A 23,890-nucleotide genomic window follows, 5' to 3' on the forward strand; every position below is an offset into this window, starting at 1 on the left:
TTTCCTTGGGCTCTGTGATGGATCTGGTCTCACAAAAAGCATACAATTTGCATTTAACGGTCCTATCTCAAACAAAAAAAATATACATTTGGATGAGAAATAACCAAACTGCTCTAATCCACCAAGAAGCAGTGTTGCCACAATATACGTTTGTGTTCGGAGATCACACTCACCCTCAGGGCTTGGGAGCGGTTATACAGCAGTTTCTCTATATTCCCAGAAGCTGTCGCCACCAGGTGCCTTGCGTCGTTGGTCTCCACACTGAAGTGAGGTCTGTGTTTATGATATATCTGCGACAATCAGAAGAAGAGAGCAGAGGTCAGAGCAGTATACTTCAACTGAAAGACCCATATGTCTTTGATGTAAAGTCCTAATCATGAAGCAGGCGTTCAGGATGGAAACTGCTTGCACAGGCTGTCTTGGTGGGGGATTTAGTTTTCCAGGGGCCGATGAGGCAATGTAACAACCTAAGAAGGGCAATATGAGTAATATAGTTAGACATTGAGCTAGATTTAACCTTTTTGTCGATTCCCCCTTTTTTGCTATGGCCATTACAGCAGTCCAGAGATGCGTGATGGCGACAGGTAGACGCGGAAAAAGGGAAATGGTCAAAACATCTTGAGCAGAACAGAGAGAGAGGTTTGGTGACATGCCGAATGCTTACAAAGCTCTATGTTCTATCCACAGAATATTTTCGAGGTTGAAAATCTTACTGTGCATTTGTGGTCAACTTCTGTTATGTCTTCTTCTTAACGATTGCACTGACCAAAGCACAGTGATTTAAAAAAAAAAAGGAAGCTACATGTCCACTGATTAAATTGCAATGTCAGGTTATGTAACACGACCATTTACTCTGCTATGGAATATGCTCCAGCAAAAGAAATAAGAAACACAAATGCCAAACAGCCAATTATTTAGCAGCCTAGAGGGATTTCATTGTCCGACATTCAAGCCATACAACTGAGGCGCGTGCATGTATTCGTCTTCATCCTCCAGGCATATGATGGATATGCTTTAGTGCAAGAGCAATATTTAAGATTACTATGTCTTCCTTTTAGATGTGGTTTGAGTTATTATAAAGTTTCAGGAGGATCTTTGTAGAATTTCTATAAATAAATCTGAATGTCGAAACAATTCCCGGTGAAAACAACATAAAAACTACCATTAACAATATAATATGTAAATGTATCCATACTTGCAAGCTTCATAACACTTTTTTTTTAAATTCTGCATGCTGTGAACACCACATTTTGTTGAAATATGGCCATCCCCAAAAGCTTCTGTTACAGCAACAGTTTGAGAGAGTTCAACACAAAACATTGCCAGATATGTTTAATTCTCATTTTTCCTGGCGTATCATGCCACAAATAGAATGGAAACTCGTTTTGTAATGATTTCTGTGACGCTTTAAAGCTGACTGATTATAGTCTCAGAGGGATCGGAGAGGAAAAGTGCCCGATGCGTTATATCAATCAATGTTCATCTAAAAAGCTTCTTCTCGTTTGTCAGATGTGGGTTTGTGTGCGAGTGTCTGTGCCACTATGGCTCTCCCTGTATAGTCATGACGCTGATCTTATCTGAGCGTATACATTGAGCTGGCAGAATGAAATGATGCAGCGTTATGTCTAATAAGACGCTCCTATAAATAGCCCGGTGATGTGCTGTGACAGCTGAGGTCGTGCATTCGTGAGACAGAGAAAAGTAATGACTTAAAAGTACACACAATGATTCTTGTAAATACCTAACTCGTGCAATGGGTTTTATTGAACTAAATTAAGCTTAAGGATCAGAATACTGTACATTTTTGGTGTTTGTTTTTTTTCAAATTGTAATTACCAATACTTGGTTAAGTCTGCTAATGTTGGTACTGGTATTGGAAGGGGAAAATGTGTGGGCGATTAAAATAGCTATATGATAATAGATACATAACTTATATTCCAAGAGGCAAAAAAACATAACATTTTAAAAACTTTGAAATGTTATGTTTTTATTCTTCAAAAATTGGTTGAAAAAAAGAGAGACAAAAACAGAAAGCCATGCTTACCTGTATTAGGTTGTCCATACCACTGGCTGTGTCTGTTAATGTGATCAAATCCTTTTGCATCTGATCCGCCCACTCCTTTACCCTGAGAACACAAAAAACAATCAATTATCCAACAAATACTCACGTAATGGAGAGCTTCCGATTGGCCCGCACAGTCAAATCTCATTTGTAGAGCTGCTCCAATCTCATTAATTTTGATTACAGCCCACGAGATCACAAAACCAAAGCTGAGACTTATTGCTTACTCTAACAATATGCAAAACACATTGTATAGATTCAGGCAGGGAAAGCATGGAATAATAATCTTTAACCAAGTGGATACATTGCTTTACTCCACACGAGCTGTGCATTAAGGCGAGAGTTATTCATAGTGGTCCGCATGAGAGTGTCACATCCTCGGGGGTGAGATACTCGTTAATGTATCTTCTGATGAGAAGGAAGACAAAAACTATGTGAATATCTGTGACTATGACCAAATAAACTGTAATTTACAGCATATTCAAACCATTATGAATTACCATTATACGCTGTAACTTAGCCATGAGGATTTTAAGGACACGAGAACCCCTGACACTCACTTCAGTTCAGGTTGTGTGGGTGTGCATGAGTGGGCATGGTATACCTGAAGAACCATACACCATACCTTCACTGGAAAATCACCATTAAATGTCTTTACTTGGCAGGGGAAAGGTGACTCCACTGTACAAAGTTATTCATGTCTATTTTCTAACTGTACAAGATGTACAAAAAACACAAAAATGACACAAAGCGTGCCCTTTTTACATTTTGTTCTCGTCTAGCAGTGGCTTCATGTTGACAATATCTCCATAAGAGGGGTTTCACTCATCTCCCTCTCAGTTATAAAGTGACACAAATCATTGCCGTTTGTACATTTTCCAGCCCTTTCTTTTTGCTAGTTTGAGAAGTTTTATCAAGTGCTGATGTAAAAAGAAATTCAGGGGAGTCCGAACAGGCAGGGTTATCGGCAACGGGGAAAGGGTAGGCGCTGGAAAATCCTGGCATGAGAGAAGACGATCTGGCAGCGAGTGTGTGTAAGACAAGGGTTTAAATACCAAAGGGAGTAGGTGCAGCATAGTGGGCAGGTGACAGTGATTACGCTGATGAGTCGCTTGACTAACAGGTGCAGTGAATGAAGCTGATGAGACGAGCGAGCGAGAGTGGCAGGACAGAAGGGCTGAGCTGTGACACTTAACTGTAAGTACACCTCCACCTACAGGACAACAAACCCTCCCCCCAGCTCCTTCCTGACAGGCAATAAAAAACACATGACATAATCCATAAAGAAAATGACCCTTTCTCCCCCACAGTGTGAAGTAGCCTCTCCACCTTCCACACGGCTGAGAGGCCTTTGATAAATGAACCCTGTCAATGTTATCTTATTGAAAAAAAAATACAGTGTAATGTGAGCGCGCTTAGCACACACTGGAAATGTGTGGCTGCTACATTTAGCCGTCTGAGAGACAGCTGCTAGTGGCTGAGGTCAGATTTAGGATGGGCGTACTGTACTATCAGCACATAGCTCTTTCAAACCCCCCATGTGCACGTGTATCCACACACATACTGCAGATTAATGGGGAACAAAGAGGATTTTTGTCTCCCACAAATGCATTAAAGTAGATTTTCCAATGATATATCTGCTGACTATTGTACATTGAGCCAACTTCAGGGTCGAGATAAGGTCCACTGGCCATAGCGAGCAGGTGTGTAATAGGGTTGTTATGCATGTGAAAATAAGCCCAGTTGGCCTTCAGCAAAAAGGGGAGAGCCACTACAACAGGTGTCGAATGCAAAAATGGTGAGTGTGTGTGTGTGGGAGGTTATGCTCCATCAAAGAAGATATGTTCAATGCCACATCCCATCAATAATTCATAGTTGTTTGCAGAGTTTTGTATAAACCTAATTAGGAGAGGAGTAGACTTACAGTAAAACATGATCCAGGGAAAGTGCCTAACTAGTCGTGGTCGTAAGTGATTTGTTAGCTGAGGTTTCTCTATGAGGTCAGCTTGTAATACAACTCACTGCTAATAGCTTTTTTGACTTACTTTGTGCTAGAGGTTTTGAAATATCTCTGATCTTTGTGAAATATAATCGCTTGGGCAAAATCAGAAAGTCACTTCCTCAATTAACTGTCAACATCACCTGCATAACATCAGGATGTGTGGCTTTCTTATAAGAGAGTTTTACCGGTATGTTTTTTTATTAATAGAAGACTTAGGAAATAGTTTTTTATTAAAAAAACTGGAGAGAAAAAAATGAAAGAAAAAAAAAAGTTTCATTATAAAAGTGGAAACCTGGAGCAGGACATGGAAACATGAGATAACATCATTGTTCCTCCCGAGTTCAGCTCCTATGCCGTCCCCTCTCACGCTATGCCTCCCTCTTCTTGTGGCCAATATGGAAAGGAAGGAAGCGTCCAAAAAGGGCTGGTGAGCCATGTTCAGTCACTCAGCGATAAAGCGGACTGCAGGGCTAGAATTGAGAAAGGCCATGTGAAACTCAGCCAAGTACGCTGCCTGCTGGCATTAAAAGCCTCCCTTTTTTTCCCACATTTGTCATTACTAATAGCTACTTATGAAGCAGACTGTCTTTTTCTGAAAGACAATTCTTCTTCTTTTGTTTGCCGGATGTGGTCACTCACTCATATAGCTGTTTACTTGACAGACTTTAACGACATGTGTAGACCTGCCTACTAGAACATCTGGGCCTGATAAGACAACGTAAGTCAATAAGGTATTCCATGAGACAAGACCTCGCAATCACCGTGTTGTTTTTTAGAATTTAGATGTAAAATTGATGGCCACTAAATCCAATCTTCACAGAAGCAGAAGTGAAGACTACGGTCTGGAAAATAGAATCTAATGCTTCTCAGTGGGCTTCGCCTGTACTTCAAGATATCTAAGTTTCAATTCAAACAATTACTCTTTTGACCCATCCCCTAAATGTATGGGAAACACAAGACTAACTAGAGACCCCTTTAAAGAGATGTGCAGACAGAGAGTTGCCAATGTCTTCCTCCAGCACAGCAAACACCACTGTGATAGTTCCAGCCAGCAGTAGTTCTCTCGGGATGAAATACAATTGAATAAACGGTGCTATTATGTGAGGTAGGTCATTCTGACAGGTGGGAAATATCTGTCAAAGTGTACTACCAAAGTGTGCGCAAAACTATGAAAAATGAAAGGCTCACAGAAATAGGCTTTAAACACAGGTGCTCCTTCAGCCAATGTAGAAACTCATACATCACACTATCATTGTCCCTACACGCATTTTTGTTTTCTGTACTAAGCTATCAATGCGCTGCGGTCTGAAACATTCATACGCACTTTGAGCCTGGATTGGTATCTTGTGAGAGTTGAGATGCGATGCTCCGATACCTGTCTACTTCAACATGTTCAGGTTAGTGAAATGTAATTCGAGGTGCATGCAGTAAATGGATCATTGTGGGTTCACTGACTTTAGAGAGTCGAGGACACACTTGGTTGGAGTTTAGACAAACAGATCGTCTGATATTTAAGCTACGAACACTGAAAAGATGACATTAAAATTGCATCGAGCTCTTTCCATGTCCTCAGTCACAAGCACAAATGTGTCAGTGAGTTAAATGCCGTGAAATTAGATGAGATGCTGTGAGCGACGTCAATATTACCGCAGATAGTGCAACACAACATCTCTGCAGACCTACTCAGAGAAACAGACAAAACACAATCTACATGTCAGAAGGTATATGAGACTTTCTCAGTGCTAAATCGGCTAATTTCTTGAGTAGACTCGTTGGCATGCGTCTTAATTTATGCTTGACTTTTGTGTGCTTGATGGATCGCCAAAGTAGCCCCTCCCCCTCTCCTTTGGCCTCCATCCCCTAATGACGAGAAGAGAAGTGGCCTCCTTCAGGCCAGCAGTCACATGTGTGTGTACACTTGTGTGAGCAAACGTTTGCATGTAACTTGAGCAATGGGTCTTTCAAAAGGGCAGTAGGGGGGTTGTCCAGGGTCAAAGGTCACCATGGCAGGTGCATCTCTTAATGTAATGAGGTGGGTGTTACCCATGCATGTGTGTTATACAACCCACCATGAAGAACTGTGCATGAACAAGCACTGGATAACAATTCAGAGTATACAAACAGCAGACAATGTGGCTTTAACGCTTAAAGGGATAGTTTGGGTGTCATGAAGTGGGGTTGAATGAGGTATTCATCCATTGTAAGTGTATACATCAACAGACAGGAGTACCAGTAGGGGAGCAGGAACTGCTGTGGATGAGAGCAGCAACAATATGTGTTTTAGCCAGCTACAAAATATATACATATATATTAGTGAATATGTATGTTATATTTATAATATTGTCCAATAGGGAACTGAACTGAAGGTGAAACTTACATACACCGTTCTCATCATTTTGCTGTTGTCCCCATCCACCAACAGTGTTTCGGTTTCACACTGACAATAGATACGTACCTCATACAACCCCCATTCAAAACTTACAAATTATCCCTTTAAGGATACACCAGTCAACATGTGTGATGAAAATGTTCTATATGACTCCGGCTGCTCTTTTCTTGCCCACTTAAAAGTTCATCATGTTTAGAATAAATTACTTGGTTAAGTGCAATATTGTCACTCATTGAAATCTTAGCAAAAATGTTCATACCATACACTGACCTCAAACTGTACTTGACTAATACTTTGTTTCTACTTTTCTCTCCATTCATTGGAGGGAAAAGTAGAAATGCTCACAGCTCACAGATGGGCTGTTGCAAGAAGTTGCCAGAATTTTGTTATCCAACTTTAAAAAAGGGTTTCCCTGATGGGGTTCATGGAAAGAAGATTGAGAAGATTTTACCTTCAAGTCTCGTCTTTACTTTTATACCAAACTCGGTTGTTTTTCAAGAAAAAAAAAAGCACAGAGATAACTTTAAACAAAGACCCTAAAGACTGTACTCTTCTGCTTTGGGCTGTCTAAAGTATTGGAGCGGTTTTTTGTCATAAAACACTCACAGGTAAAGGTAGTCTTATCTCAAATGAAACTTGTATTAATAGTCTAACAGAATGGTGCGTGCATGCCGTCTCCTTTACAGAGGAAGGAAGACAAAGGAGTACATCGAGGGAGAAGCACATCAATATTACCAACGACCTTACGCTGTCATTCAGCAGCGGAGGTTTTCATGTTCGCTTGTGTTTTCACCGAGATAAGCCTGACACCATGTAGACACCCCATGCCAAGTGAAAAGTCCCCAAAAAATTGATCCAGCAAACTGTGAACGCGACATCGCCCTGTCTGAAACACCCAAAGGTCGGCCTCACACCGGCTGCGAGGCCCGGCATGTCTGTGTGCCAGCAGCCACGAGAATCCAGGGCTCAAAACCCAATCTCTGAGTTTCCACTCCAGCGCTCTCTCGTCGTGTAAACATCCTCGTGTTTTTATACTCGGAAACCCAGTCCGCGGATCCACATTTGATCTCTTAATACCATCGAACCCGTCACGGATGAACACTCTTTGCTTTATTTTTTTCCCCCCCTCGCTGTCTCATTATGTTGTGGAACCGTGGTTTCCAGCACTGGGAGACAGCTCTGAAACCTTAAATCCTCCTCTGATAGTAGTAATTTGGGCTTCTAATCTGTTCTTAGAGAGAGAGAGACGAGGCTGACACTGTTACAGGAAGCAGAAATGCAAAAAAAAAAAGAAAAAAGATGGGGATGTTTGAGGATGGCAGTTTGGACGTAACTGAGCCACTGGGGGGGATAGCGAATAAGAGTCCTGACAGTGAAAACAGGCACAAAATAAGCATAGAGCCTTGCCAAAGCTTTGTGGAAGACAGTCACTTTCTGCCTTTCCTTCCTTACAATCTGTTCATCCTTTTTGTGTAAATGTATCACCTATAATAGTTCATTTATCTTCCATTGATTGATCGAGTACTTCTTTCCATCTCTGCCAATCCTTTCCTCTTCATTCTGTTTCCTCTCTTTCCTTCCACCTCTCTTATTTGACTGTCTGTGTTTGTGTATCAAGTTGAAACACAGTTTTTTTTAATGTTTTATTATAGCTTACAATCTTGTCCTACACACTCCACACAATTAATCGCCTTATTTGCTGCCTTACACGCCCCATTTTCTCTCTAAATGCATTCATAATCCTGAAAATGTCTTTCCTCTATCCTTCTCCCCTCTCCCTTGTATCACCACAGAGCACAGAGGAGACAAGTGATGATATCCTCTTCTTTATTAAGGTCAATAAGACCATAATTGCAGGCTTTGTAAATGTCCCAGGGCCTCATTATCTTCTAAGGCAAGACGTTATTGATATTTCTGCCTCTCTTACACTATGTCCCTCTTTGCAAGTCAGTCAAAGCCTTCTAGCTGCTTATCTAAAGAGCGGTATTTAAGTGAAGGCTTGAGAAAAGTATGTTCTGCGCTCCCATCAAGCAGGTATGTGCATTACAGATGTGGAAGAGCTGACAAGACATTGTGTGAGTTACGGGATGCTGATTCCAACGTGATTGATCTATCAGGTGAACCTACGGCCAAATACAAGCTTCCTATTGAGCTGTTTGACTTAGTTTGAATCTACACAACTTGCATTTACCAGATAGAAGACAATAAACCAGACTACAAAAGCATTGCATTGCGTTCCCAATAACCCACACTAATGCTAATCCAAATGTTTTTGTTTTTATTACCAGTAAACTCTTAGATATTTTAGTGTACTGAACAAATGAGGCAACATCCTCATAGAATTGTTGTTATGAATTAAATCCACTTTCATCACAGCAGCAGTGTCACAATGCAGAGAGAGAACAGCCTGGGTACACGTCTGACCTCATGGAGAGGAGGGCAAACACAATGTACAGCGCAGCTCATTCAGTGACGTCACCTTTTCCATACTGGTAGAATATTGTGGAACAGCCGGCCATTAAAGGACAGATTAAAGTCAGATTATGGCTTTTTACGCAGTAAAGTAACAACAGTATGATGGTTATGAATGAAATGTTATTTGTCATCAATGTGTTTTTGTGGTTTTCTCATGTTTTGATGTGGATGGTTTTTAGTTGAGTTTGAAATGATGTAATTTAATTACATTCATTATATTATTTCATGGGATGTTTTGTGTTTTGGAAAAAAGAAACAAATGTTCACTCATTGAATTATTTATCCACGATATTTCACATTCAAATGAATGTGTTTTAACTAAATCAGACCAGGCCAACTGGTTATCTACAGTCTGTCTGTTGGCAACATGAGAATCCTCCTCTTGCCCATGTTTAACCTCACACTCTGGACCACGGCTCGCTGGGACGGACTCGCCGTCCCTGTAGCACCAAGTCTTCCTCGTCCACACCCTCCATGTCAAGAGGCATATACTGAACTAACTGACAGAACTAACAGCTCCCATTGTATCACCTCTCCCAGCAGGTGTCTGGACACATTAAATTGAAAGAAACAGAATTGTTGTGACACCTGGAAGTGTTTGTACTCGCTGCAGAACAATCACACCTGCTGGTGAGATTCTAGCAGGACGAGAACGACAACAGGGAATACATTTTATATTACACCTCCCTGTGCGCACATGAATATGGGTCAAGTTGGTGCTAATGTCCTTGCATAAATGTCAAGGACAGAGAAGTAATGAGTGATTTGCTGAAAAGTAATTGTTGAAAAAACCCAATTTCGAAAAGAAAAGAGCTTGTAAAAATGCAATGGAGACGTGTCAGATTGTCTTTTCAATCCCTGTATCTTTCAAATTATTACAAAAAAATAGTCAAATGTTATTCTATTTCACAATTTCACAGTTTTTTCCCCACTCTTTCCACCGCTGTCTTTCTTTGTTCAAATGACTACACCTCCACATTCCTGCCACCTTCACAGTATATGAACAAACTCTCTGGCCATCCATCCTTATATCAACCCTACTCTTTTGCGTCACTACACACACACACACACACACACACACACACACACACACACACAAACACACACAATTCTCAGACTATGTGGATAAAAGAGATTAGAAAGCCCCCTCTGGCTAAAACGTCCAATTAATGTCAATCTAGACGCCTACAAGAGCAGACTACTGTTAGTGGTGAACTGAGTACTAGTGTAGTAGTGTAGTGTAGTCGAGCATAAACAGCTCTTATGCACCAATATAACCCCATTAAGAGGCTCAAGGGATGCCATCATGGGGCCACGTTTCTTTTTGTCTCTTAAAATATAACACATCAGATGGGTTTGAGAGATAAAGCTTGGGTAGGCCTTTTGAAAAAGTCAGACTTGTAAACTGCATCTCTTCTCCTGCAGTTGTCCTCTCTCTGTCCTAAGCCCCTCCCACCAGACCAAGAAGGTCTCCTCACAGTAACCCGTGTGAGTATTACTCTTTCATTTTAAACACCATCATCATTGTGAAATTACCAGAAATGGAAAAAGCCACAAAAACTTGTGGATAACGCACAGGTGTTGATTTTAAACGTTCAGTCTCACAACCTCTCTCTTCCAACGCTATCTCTACTTTCGTCTGTATCCTGTGCTGTGTTTTGCCTCTCTGGGTTTTACATTGTTATTGTTACTTTCCTGACCATTGATTAGTTTGGTAGGTTCTTACTTCTCTTCCTTTAAGTCAAGCAAAAGGCTTATACATAAATAAACAATGTATGCTGAAATAAGGAAGGAACATGCCTGATTTACAACACATCCTTAAAACCACACTCCGCATGCTTTCGATTACATTATACAGATGTGCTTCCTGTACACGAGAGGGAGGGCTCGCGACCAAACAGCTGTTAGCTATTCTCCAGGTTGCCTGGGCAACACTGCAATGGAAAATTCTTGGGAGTTTCCATGTGGCAAAGGATTCTGGGAGAGAAATACAGCACCAGGGGTTGCTTCGTTGGTCCCAAACTTTCTTTTCACATACAGTACATCGCAGGGGGGATGCTACTATTGCTCAACAATAATTCATTCATGAGGAACTTTAACCAGACACTACAGCAACACCCACAGGCCACACATACACAACGCGTCCACGAAACATCACTGGGGGGGGGGGGGGGGATATTTATGGGAAGCCCCCTGCAACTCTACACCCCTCTGTCCTGTATATCTAACATGAGTCAGGACACTCAACATCCCATCCCAAAAAAACAAGCTTGCCTAAATATAGTCTGGGAAGGGAGGGGGGCAGGGTGGGAATGAGGAAGCGAAAGAGGGAGAATGAGGGAGAAGTGGAAAAAGAGTGGAAGGAAAGGGCAAAGATCAAACACTGTGAGGGAGCAGGGTGTAAAAAATGAAGTAAGAGTGGAGAACCAACGTTATCCATGAGCACAGATTTTGCAACCTTGCACGTGCGTGCGCTCGCGCGCGCATGTGTGTGAGTGCGTGTGTGTGTGTAACAGATATTACCCGCCAGCTGCTTGACTCGAGGCATGCCTCCTGAAATACACCTGCGGGCACCAACTCGCTTGTGGCCGAGAGGCGCAAATCACAGCCAAGGAAATCTTATACAAGCCTGAGCCGGTCGCTTCTATTTGCTCATTACACTTGATTTCCCCTCTTCAAACCTCCCCGTATTATCAGTGTCATGATCTAAGATAGATTTGACACTGGAATGAATCAAAGTCGAAGGAAAATTGTGTTCATCAACTGTTTTCTTGTTCATTCCTTGATTATATTAGATCAGGCTTTTTTTTTTTTTTAAATCTCTCTGCTTCTCCCAAAGCAAGAGACATGATCAAGGCCCGATGATTCAATCAGCAAAACAAGGCCTGGGGCTTTTTCCATTGACACAGATTTTGTAAACATATAATAAAAAACAAACTTGTTGGACTCTGTAACTGTAGCCAGTAATTTTTTTCTTCCAGAAATATAGGCACGTTTTCTGGTTCACATCCTCCAGCGCTGCAATGATTCATCAACATAATTTCTTAGCTGCGAGCCGCCTTTTACATCATGATTTCAGTATTTGTCTGATCACGGCATTGCCGATTAAAGTCATGATTATCTCATTTTATTTTTGTTTTATTGTTGCACTATATCACATTTAATGACCGAGCGGTTCATTAGCAGTGCATCCAAGCATCTGGGGTCCAGAGGAAGTTTGGCAATGAAATAAGATGCATATGGGTGGCCTCAAGTGGGAACTGAGCCATATTCATTCCTGGCTACTGTCAGTGGCAGAGCTACTGGGTTGTAACAAGAGTCATCATACAAGATAATGCAAGACTGAAAACTACCATCAAGGGAAGTACAGTAAACCGGATCAATTAAAATCCTCAATAAAACCATTGAGAAGCTTGAGTAGCTTGACTTTGATTCTCACTTGTTCAAGAAAGAAATAGAGGAAGAGTGAAACATTTGAAGCAATATGCTTATTGACTTTCTTGCTGAGAGTTGGATGAGATAACCAACACCACCCCCTGACCTTGTTTGCTTAGAATTCACACCTCGGGAAACCTACTCTATATTTGTATACGTACACTCTCTCCGCTCACAGCTGCCCATGCTGCTCTCTGTTCAGATGAAGTGCCTCCTCGCATTATGCCCACTGATTGCCAGATACGAGGAGAACACGAGAAGCGCGGCGCTTTAGCTGGTTGAGCATGAAATCTCGTGAGCTTTTTTTTCAAAAAAAAAACAAAACAAAACAAGCAAGTGAGAGTGGGAGAAATGAAGCAGAGGGTGACAGAAACTGTGGGAAAAGGGAGGCTGGAGACCGATTCGGTTGGTGACTAAAGGCCCAAGCCAGAAAGTAGCATATGATCACGTCTTGGACTGGGTGGCTGAATTCAGCACAATGCGTTGGCGCATGATGACACAAAGATTTGGAAATGTATTGTACTTTCTTCTGTAATTGGTGGTATGTACACATGCAGAATGCATGAAGCAAAATGTCCATACACGGTGGACATATGGGATCAAAAAGGCCAAGCAATCTTGATGTCCCCGTCCTCTTTTTATTTTTTGCTCAGTCTATCTTTTCTTTTTTTATCCCTCCTGATCTCTCAATGTGCCGGCTGGCGCCGAGATCTCTGGGGGCTCAAAGTCTATGACATCAGGCTTTGCATTTCAGATTCGATGATGTTAATCATCTGCCTTCGGGGGCAAGAAAGAAAAGCGATAAAGAGATACATGGGGAACCGGACGGCGAGTAAGACGGACAGGGGATGAACGAGACGGAAAGGGAGAGCGATGAGGAAGATTGTGAGAGGGGACGGAGGAAGGGCTGAGAGAAAAGAGAGGGGACACGAAGATCTGAAGCTGACGGATGTTGGCATGTGAGGTTAGAGATGGAGCCCAGAGAGGCAGTCACACTTCAAGCCATGAGAAAGAGGGGGTGAGGGAGAAAGAAAGGACACGGCAATGCCAGTGTGCACGTACTGTGTGTAAATGTCTGTGTTTAGTCACACAAACAGTGAGCTACTTAAAACCTTTGCTTATCCACACATCTGAATTTCCGGAAGGAAAATACACTGGGTCAGTCTCTCCGGCCCCGCCCTTCGAGTTTCTCTGCTTCTCCCTGGGACTTTCACCTTGAGGAGTCAACATGATGCTTGTCACTCAAGATCACCATCACCACAGGAGTACACCAGGAGTAAGACACGGGGACAGCGCGGATTTCGCATTGAACCCTTTTCTCCGTGGCGAGTTCACGTTACGACTGATGGTCAAGGAGCAAATGTGGAAATGCAGACCCTGCGAGATGACTGGGCGTTTTCCCAGTTTGATTCTGGCATCGGCGTCTCTTTGAAATGAAGGTTTGCCTCGTTCGAACAAAGAGCTCTTGCCAATCTTGTTGTGAATTTTAATTTTTTTCCCCTCCCCCCGCTGGATGGATGGCCGATTCCAATCAGCAAGTCAACGATGTCAGTGAGAGTTGGTCCGCAGCTCGCCGAGCCTGTGTGAATATCATGTAGACAACCCACAGATCAATCCACTTAGTGCCTATGAAATATAGGGAGTGGGCAGGCCACTCTGCTAGTCTGACATCACTGTACTGTGCCATTAGGCTGAGTGCCATCGTGGCTCACCACCTCTCTAGGGGACTACTTGGGCTGCATTCAAAACCAAACGCTGAGGTCCAGCCTCCGTCTGAACCATCTGGAATACCTTAAACCTGTTGATTAGGTGCGAGAAGCAGCATGCTAGTTGAAACAGGCGCACACGCCTAAATGTTTGTTTGATTTAGAACCTGTGGGTAGCTTATCTGTTTAATCTATTAATGTTGTGCTATAAGAATATAGAGGTTGTGAGTCAGACTCAGACGGAGAAAGTGATACCTCTACTTTATCCCGAGTTCATGACCCATCTGTCAGGGCAAGAGTGGCGTTGGAGGCTGAAATACTGGGATGAATAAAATAGCAAAGCTGAAAAATGATCATCCTGTATGTTGGACCCGGTATGCACTTATACATCCATATAGAGGTGGATTAAGCAGTATTTGTGTCTGAGTGACAGACTGAATGCATACAACGCATTACCTACTAAGTAATTAGAAGGTAAGGTGTGAGAGTGGTTTGATAAAATATTAGTTTTTAAAGTGAATTATTGCTCAAAGTCTCACAAGCTGCCCACACGAAAGAAAAAAGAAATGTAGAGACATTTCTAGAACTGAATCTTGTTCCAATTATCTTCTGGATCGATCAAGATTTGGTCTATAATATTTCAAAATATTGAAAATGCTCCGTCACAAGTTCGCTGAGCCCAGGGTGACCTCTCCATAGTTCAACATCCAAATATATTAAATGTACCATCTCAAGCAGACAGAAAACAAACATCCACATGTCAGAAGCTGAAAGCAGTGAATGTTTTGGCATTGTTGCTTTGAAAACCAAGACATAAACTATCAAAGATAATCAAATGCATCCACACACACACACACACACACACACACACACACACACACACACACACACACACACACACACACACACCATACACACACACAAAACAGACACGCCGTGGTCTAATATTATTGTGTGTGGAGATGCTACAGAAAAAGTTTGAGAGCCTCTGAGCGACATTCACACCTCAGTCCACCTTCCTGGGATGATTCATTTGACAGCCAGCCACATGTCCCCCTGATGCAAGCTGGCAACACATGGACATGACTGTGGATATCACGTTTCACAGGGTGAAGTTGTATCTGAAGTAATGTGCAATCATCATCACTTGGCAAGAAGGAAGCGCAGAGTACAGAGTTTAAATTGGATGTATATACATATACTTCCAATACCGGCTGTGAAAAATAAAAAAAACACGCTGTCATATCTGCCACACTCGCATATTATCCAAGACTTTTCCAAAACGCCAACAGGCTGTTGTGACGCTGTACTCACATCTGCGCTGTTGGGAATTGTCCGGTCGACACAGATGAAATGGTTGACAGCAGTAAAAGTAAGCACACCGAGTAATCCATGGCTTTGTTTAGTTCCCCGCACACCAGGATACGGATTGGAAGAAAATGCACATAAAAGGTTTGACAAATCCACAGCGCCGTGCGTACTATTCAGCCAAAACGCCTCACACCGCCATCGGTGCGCGTTTGGAAACAAATCTCATCTGGTATCTATGTCCCTCCCACCGGTGGAGTTGAGGAGTGAGCTTTTTTTGGTTTAGCCGCGTGTGTGTGTGTGTGTGTGTGTGTGACTGTTAAAGTGAGTGTCTCAAACTGCAATAGGCTATTAGAGCAGATCTACAGCGTGTGTCAAAAAATAAAAGGAGAAAAGGGGGAGGGCGCATTTGGATCTCCAGCTTGGCCGGCAGAGCGGTGCCTCTCGGCACACTGCAAGAAATGTCATCACATCGTTAAGCAGCGAGGTTCGACTGGTAAACACATGGAAAGTGTGTTAAAGTTGGTGAGATCGTGCCATTTCCCGTGCATTTGAATCATGTGTAGGTTTCATTGTCTAAATAGCTTTGGAGAGATGTGCATGTGTGGATTCTGCTTCATTTAAACAGAGATAAAACATTTAAAAATCGTGGAAAATTCTTACTAAAGTGGATGAAAGTGTTTTGTTTTTTTATCCACTGAACCTATTTAATTCCGTAAGGAACATACAAATATCACTAGACTGCCAGATACTTTGGAAGTGTGGATTTCTATGAATGACATTTTTTTCAGTGTGTTTTTTTTGTGTTTGTATTTCTGACGCACAAGAGAGTTTCCGGGCAAGCAGCAACATTTACGCATGGCTCTCTCGACCACTAGACACAAACACTAAGCGCCCTCCTGTCCATTGCCCACATGTCACTCAGATAAATGGGAAGGTCTCCTGTTATGCACCTTGGATGAGACCTCTGAGGCACAATAACGAATATGAAGAATAACACAAACATGTATTTTGTTCCCTTAGAGTACTTGTCTGTAAACTACTTATTGAAGCATACATTTGCGTCACCGAATGAGCTAGCACCTCCAATTCAAACCTGATGCTTACAGGGCTTTGTTATCTTTCCTCTTTATCCTTGATAACAAGGACACACCACCAACCAGTGGGGCATTGAGTGCAGCTCAGGACAATGTGCCTGTCTGGGCGCACGTGTTGCTGAAAGCGTTTTAGGGTCCTTAACCTGACTCTCCATGTCAGATTCAGTCAACCATTGCAAGGGAAACTCACAATTCCCATCTAATAAAGTTTCATTGTGTTATTATGTCATTATACGCCTTCAGTCATTTGCAACAGTGCAGTTCATCTGCAGAAATGTGATAATAAATTCCCCCCCGCTTCAAGGGCTGTGGCAAATTTAATATGAAGTGACATTTTTCTTTTGCTGGGACAGCAAGGTAAATACCATGAATATACTGCGCTTAATGAGTTTTTTCCCTCAAAAGCCCTCGTCACATACAAACTAATCCCTAACTAATTTCCTCAGAGCTTCTCACTTATTATAAAACTCCAACGTTATTATTTCTGATGCTATATTTGCTTGTATGGGTGTGTCCACGCACTGTACTTCCCCACAAGATTCTCAGCAGACAAACAAGGCTAAGTGTTGCTCACCTGCTGCCATTATATGAATCCCAAATTAGATTTACGGGGAAAATAGCTGACCATGTCCCTCTACTCAGGTTTCACTATAACTCGGATAAAAAAACTGCTCCTCTGGGAGCTTTTGCCAGGCAGGTCGGGCTCAGAGGTGGGCCGGAGGAGTGTTTACAGAGAAGCAGCGAAGAGGCGGGTTAACGTACAGTCAGCCAGACAGACGAAGAGCAGTGATGGTCTGGAAAATGTATTATAGATATACAAGAACACACAGCCTGAAATTACCAGTTGATGAATAACAAAATACCACAAACCTGTTGAATATTGATGAACGAGACAAATGCAAGACATTCATCTGTGTTTGCCACGTACAATAATCCAACACCAATCCCTCAAGCTGCTTCTGTTTTGTTTTTTTTTGCGAGCAAGCAAGCAAATGCAACACTCTCTTAAATAGGATTAAATGGGATTTTCACACGGATCAATTTGTTTCACAAAAGCAAATTCAGTTTGACTAAATACACCCGATTGCCTTGAATGTTTGACAACCGCGCTGGTCCTGTTCATCATTAATGCCGCTAAAATACAACCACAGAGATTCTACAGAAAACGCTGCACTTCTCATGAACTCTACGTGCTTTTTTCATTGTTTTGCTTTTACAAGCCAACACTTTAGAAGTTTGGTTCACTTACCAATGTTCTCATAATGAAAAACACTGATGAACACGGTGCGACCTGCCCAACAACAAGCAGGAGACAGAGAGAGAACGCAACAAGCTGAACATCTAGAACCTCGTAGCAGCTATGAGATGTCATGCAGGAGGAGGAGAATGCAACTGAGCTAAGAGGAGAGTGAGGGTAGGACGTGTATGTATTTACACGGTGCATGCCAGAAACAATGAAAAGAAGACATGTTTGACTTTTCATACTGGAGACATCACAAGTAAAACTCCCTTTGTTCACCTTGGGCTGGTCAACACACACAGTGTGCCTCCAAATGTGCAGTTAAAACATCTGGCTTTTGGAAAGATCACAACATTAGTTTTTTTTTTGCTCTGCATTGGATATTAAACTTTGTGGAAAGGTTGTGTGGTTTGCAGTTGTGCGGTCCACTGCTCTTTTATTTGAACCTGTGAACCACTAAGGTGTGCACATTTCTTCAGGTCATGCTTCCACAAAAGAGCAGCAAAAGAGGTCAACGCAAGAGTGCAAGTGCCTGTGTAATAGAAAGAGACAGAGGGGTTTATGTAAAGGTTGTGCTTCTGAGTGGATTAGGAATGTGTGTGTGTGTGTGTGTGTGTGTGTGTGTGTGTGTGTGTGTGTGTGTGTGTGTGTGTGTGTGTGTGTGTGTGTGTGTGTGTGTGTGTGTGTGTGTGCCTGGCAGGCAGCAGGTGTGGCCTCTATCACCGGCCCCCGACCCCACCCACCTGTCCAGGGAATTGCCCGGCTGCCGTTGCCTAGCAACCCCTTCGCTGTCTGCACGCCGACTCCTCACGACCGAGCCACAAGGCTGTTGTTTTCCCACCCAGTGAACACACACACATCAGTGTGTGTGTGTGTGTGTGTGTGTGTGTGTGTGTGTGTGTGTGTTCACAATGGGAGCAGCACAGAGAGGGCAACACTGGAGGGACATACTGGCTATAATGATGAAGAAGAAGAAGAAGAAGAAGAAGAAGAAGAAGAAGAAGAAGAAGAAGAAGAAGAAGAAGAAGAAGAAGAAGAAGAAGAAGAAGAAGAAGAACAACAACAACAACAACAACAACAACAAAGTCGATGAAGACGAAAAACAAAACAAAACAGAAGAAAAAGAAAATAAAGATGAAGTAGAAGAAGAAGAAAATAAAGATGAGCTGCATTTTCAATTGAACACATATTTATGTATTTTCTTAAGGAAACAATGCTACGTTTAAGCGTTAACTTCAGCCATTAAATTATTAATAATCCGTTTCAGAGGTTTCAACCTCTCGCCTAAACTCTCTAATGTGTAATATGAGAGCTGAGATGAGGAAGTGATGCCTGGTAATAAGGTTTCATTTTAAAAATGGAGCTGCTCATTAAAGCACATTTGCAGGGCAAAAGCCTTTGCATTTTATTCAAATTACGTTTGAAATGGACCCAAGGCCAATTTTTTTCACATCAAATTAAACTTAAAATTCAAGTAGAGTCGACACAGAAGGTTTATTTGGTCCAGCTCCTACATTTGTGATTATTCGAGGGTTCATGGTCACCTTGCTGACGTTCGTGGAAAAACGCAGGTCGTAAGCATTCGGAAGCGGCACGAGCCTCATGACATGATCCAATACGATGAAGCATCTGTCCTGACTCCTGTCTGAAAAGTTCAAATGTCACCGTCACATCCTCTCGTATTGTTCACCATCTTACAAGACAAACACAGTGATGAACATGCAGCTGAGCCTTGGAAAATTCAAGAAACATCCTCCATTACGTTGTGTTCCCGCCCTCTTCTTCCCCCGCAGGCTGCCAAGCACAATTCATTTATTAATTTGGGGTTGCCCAGGCAACAAATTATTTTCAAGTTTCAAACTGCAATTAGCATCTCCCTCGACAGCGTCTTCCTGGAAAAAGATGATGGGATGTTTGTTTTGTCTCCACGTAAGCTGACAAAAATCGGCAAAATATTCATCGTCAGATCCAACTGTGATGACGGATGGAGCTCGACGGAGGACGCGTGTGATTTAGGTGGCGACAATTTTGCTGGATTTGAGTGTCTCTTCATCTCCACTTGCTGAATGTGAAGCTCCAGCCAGGAAGCCGTTCTCCTAGCTTAGCATAAGTAATGGGAAATTACTGAGTTTAAGAGGTGCCAGTAGGGGAATTCTTTTAAAACCTGAGACACAGCCAGGATTCCCATATTCATGCTCGTACAATGAAAATGAAGAAACCCCCAGTAGCTGGCCAGCTTAATTTAAAACAAAGAGTCTTCGTCCACATACTAGCACCTCTTAAGGATTCATTTTTATTGGTGGGGTGCCCAAGGCCAAATAGCATCCACATTTACCTTATGACCGGTTTCTGGCAAGCGATGAAGCATTTAAAAGGCTATTTTTAAACAGTCTCACTCATAAAAATCACATCTAGCAGCACATCTAGCTGTATATTTGTAAAATTGTGGTCACAGTTGGACATCATGTGTGTCTTTGACCGACCATCAGTAATAACATAAAGCATTTGTAGGTCACCATAAAAAATAAAAAAAAACACAAAAAACATCTGTCTTCTTGCGCCGCAGCCTCCTTCCTCCTTTGTGGCAGTCGGCACGGTTGCGCCTAGTTGACTCAGTGAAAGCGAAGTGATGGCGAATGTGTGCGATATGATGTCTCACTCGGGACAGGGGCAGCCTCGGTCCCCTCTGTGCGCTGACTGATCACATTACTATTAGCCAAAGCTATTCTGTCAGGAGGAGAAGTTATGGCCCAGTGAAGGAGGGCCTCCGGGTGAAGCAGGAATCCAGTGACAGGAAGTAAGCTTCAGGGGGGATCCAAGGTGATTGGACAAGAAGGGTCTTAGCTGTCCTGTTCAATTCTTTTTTACTTATAAAATCGTGTTTCCTCCCTCTATAATTAGCTTTTTGCATTCAGACCTGTGTTGTCATCTGATATACTTAAATTATGAACGCTAAGACACACGCGTGTCCTCTGCTTAAGCTGAAGATACGACGTGTCACATGTGTAACTGGAGGATTTGATGGATGTTTTGTGTCCAAATTTCCCGATCAGCTTCATCTTTTGACATTCGGCCAGGCTGCATGATTTCACATGTATGTTTCCAGACTACGGCTTCATCTAATATCAAGATGCTAACATCCGTCACTGGTTAGTGACAGCACATCTCTGTCTGTGTATCATCATCCGTTTTGGAGCAACAGAACCAGCAGGAGCAGGAAATAATGCTCCGGTCATTAAATCACAGTCCAGATGGTTCCTCGTCTCGTAATTGTATTGGGATGTCGCTGGACAAACTGAAATGATATTCATTCATCCTGAAGAGCATATATGTCTGGACTAAATCTTACAGTAATCCATTAATTAGTAGTTGAGACATTCCACTCAAAACCCGCACATGTCCGAGAAGAAAAATCAGATCCCTGAAGTGAAGTTCGTAGTTAGAAATGTCGGACAGATTGCCAACATTTACATCCATAAAGCTAAGAAATAAGATCTCACCAACCCCAACATTCATTACACTGTATTAGTTTCTTCACATTTCTTACTTCTTGTAATCTCCTCTGCAACAAGAAACAAAACCTCAGAGATTATAGATTCATATATATTTTTAAAATGACCTCTGAATTGAACTGTGGAGAGTCCTCCCTGGCGATCGAGCCATGTCCGATGCGTGTGTGAACCCTGTCTCACCTCGGCTAAGCGGATGCATCTGGCGACAGCGCCTGATGTGGCACCGCCAAATCTCTGTCGTTTTGATCAGCCTCACCGCTCAGCGCATCGCAGACACACAACATGTCCAGGTCCCCGCCTGACGCGGGGCTACATCTTTGAAGGCAAAAGAGGGGGAACAAACACATCTTTAGAAGTAAAGGATCTGAGGGATGTATCAGGAAAGAGAGAGAGAGAGAGAGAGAGGGAGAGAACAGAAGGGGGGTTATTGAGAAGAGGGATGGAGAGGGTGAATATGAAAGACAACACAGGGAACATAAAACGAGAGGGGTGGACGGAGAGGGTATAATGTAGACGGCTGAGCGGGATCTGGCAGGGAGAGCGTGGCATCCTTTGATCAAATATTGCACGTTTTCAGCGAGGAGCGCATGAGAAGTCAACAAACCCATGTCTTACAGTTTACACCCTTCTCTCAAAAGCACGGATAAACGAAAGCATAGCAGTGGAGGTGAAGTAAGTTAGATGTTTTATCGCAAAAGATGGGTAAAAGTAATACATTAAGTCAAATTAAGGCACACTAAATAGGTGCAGTGTGGCAGGTGTGACTGCAACAACCACTATTGTGTGGTTGAATGCACACAACTCACAATGGGAACCCCCCCCCCCCTCCCCAGTTTAGACACTAATTCATGAATTTACAGTTTTTACGAGATAAAAATAAATAAATAAGTAGGAAGCTACAGCCATCAGTTGCTTGTCTAAAATGTCGAACTATTCTGTTGGACACAGATATCAATATTCTGTTGATACAGCTATAGGTCGACCTTTCTAAATACAGTTTAGAGACCAGACCTCAGCACTCTTCTATATTTAAAAAGTTTTCTCGATTTAGAAATACAGTGCAGCCTCTCTGCTGCCTCCCGGGCCCCGTACAGCTATCACAGCCATGTATGGTGTCTGCAACAGGTGTCCATGCAAAGATTATAATTACACCAGATCCTCAACCGTGATGAAGAGTCCCAACTTTAGTCATCATCTGTTGCATCATCATCATGACAGAACAGAAGTATATTTAAGAGCAGGCCAAGTGAATCACCCAAAATAATTGGATTAGGACATAACTGTATTATGAAAAGGTGAAAGTGGATCCAAGATACTACACTGAGGATCTTCACAACAGTTCTTTGAGTTTGGTTTCTAAGGGTTAACTAAACATGTGATTGCTTCTATATATATAAATACATATTTTATTGCAGCGATCCTCTGAGATTTCATGGTATTTATTGAGTTTTTTATAGAATATTAACACAATTTGAGGTAATCTGATCAGAAACATCGGGAACGGACAAGTAAAGACTGAATATTGTAGCGTAATCATATTTTGTTTGATAGAAAAAATTGTTCTATGGTGGCCGAGGTGGTGTGTTTAAAAAACAACAACTTCACTTTTACTTTGAGACAGACTCAGCAGGTGTTTTGCAGCTGCAGCTGCGGAGTCACCTCCTGACACATATAATCCATCCACAAGCTGTCTGTAAACACAAACACAAACACACACACACGTGTGTTGTTCTTCTCACTGTCTCTCAGTCCATCTCTGAAAATAAAGAGCAACAAAGGAACACACATTCAAGCATTAAATGTATGGTTCCTGTGCACACCACCTGAACATGGATGAAGGCTCGATTGTGACGTAGTTGTTTTAGTTTCTTGCAGTAAATGTATATTTGTTTCATTCACGCTTGTGAAATCTGAGGAGGAAATTTGAAGTGAACGGTCTGAAAGAAATGCTTCCATGAACAGAGCATGTGATAACTCTGCAAAGTGGGTTTCTTCTTCCCCCTGCAGGCAAACTTGTATAAATGCAGGCTCTCCTATTTCAGCCCATAAACACTGTATACATTTTGTAAACATACATCTAAATTGTCTTTTTTTATATCCCGTATTAGTCTCACAGAAATGTATTTTCTGGATTTAACCCATCGTGAGTACAAAAGGAGAAGTGCGCAGCCGTGTCAAGGACACTTCAATATGAAAACGATGAGAAGACAAGGGATCGAACCGCCGATGACCGCTCTCCCCATACAGCCACCCACGAGTTCAGGAATGTTACTTCAGTATGAGGAGACATCCGAGCTTTCAAAAGTATCAGCACGAAAAGTGAGGAAAACAAATTGTGCGAGAGATTTTTTTTTTTATTCATTAAACAAAGAGTTAAATTGAGAAATATACAAATGCTCTCACGGCTGCAGAATGTTGCAAACCAATTAACGCTGCTCGTAACATTTGTACCTCTCAAAAGCACAAGTGTTTTAAGACGGCGGATCATTACCAGGCACAGAAATAATCCAAACATACTTTCGCATGACACACTCGGGAAGCACATGGCACGTGTCCAGCCCTTTGAGCTGTTGGCCGCGACTCAAAGTAACAACTTTTCCTCTACGTCGTTGTAATTCATCAGTGTTCATCCGCCGCTGGTGACCCCTGGCTACAGGCACATTC

General features: G+C 42.3%; 1 protein-coding gene across 4 annotated transcripts in view; it reads right to left on the bottom strand.

Annotated features, from left to right (window-relative positions):
- Positions 1-15,695, bottom strand: part of LOC137791884 (voltage-dependent calcium channel subunit alpha-2/delta-1-like) — a 73,753-nt gene extending 58,058 nt beyond the window's left edge. For 2 of the 4 annotated variants that reach the window (XM_068587093.1, XM_068587094.1), the window contains exons 1-3: positions 15,384-15,695; positions 2,045-2,126; positions 174-290 (exon numbers count right to left, since the gene is read on the bottom strand). In XM_068587093.1, the coding sequence (XP_068443194.1) occupies positions 174-290; positions 2,045-2,126; positions 15,384-15,463 (279 nt within the window). In that variant the 5' untranslated portion in view covers positions 15,464-15,695. The remainder of the gene's footprint in view (positions 1-173; positions 291-2,044; positions 2,127-15,383) is intronic. The other 2 variants (XM_068587092.1, XM_068587096.1) reach the window with 2 other exon arrangements.
- Positions 15,696-23,890: the final 8,195 nt, after the last annotated feature.

Source organism: Clinocottus analis, unplaced genomic scaffold (genome assembly GCF_023055335.1).
Source record: "Clinocottus analis isolate CAN_PGR_092001 unplaced genomic scaffold, fCliAna1.0.p SCAF_20, whole genome shotgun sequence".
In the NCBI taxonomy this organism is placed as follows: Eukaryota; Metazoa; Chordata; class Actinopteri; order Perciformes; family Cottidae; genus Clinocottus; species Clinocottus analis.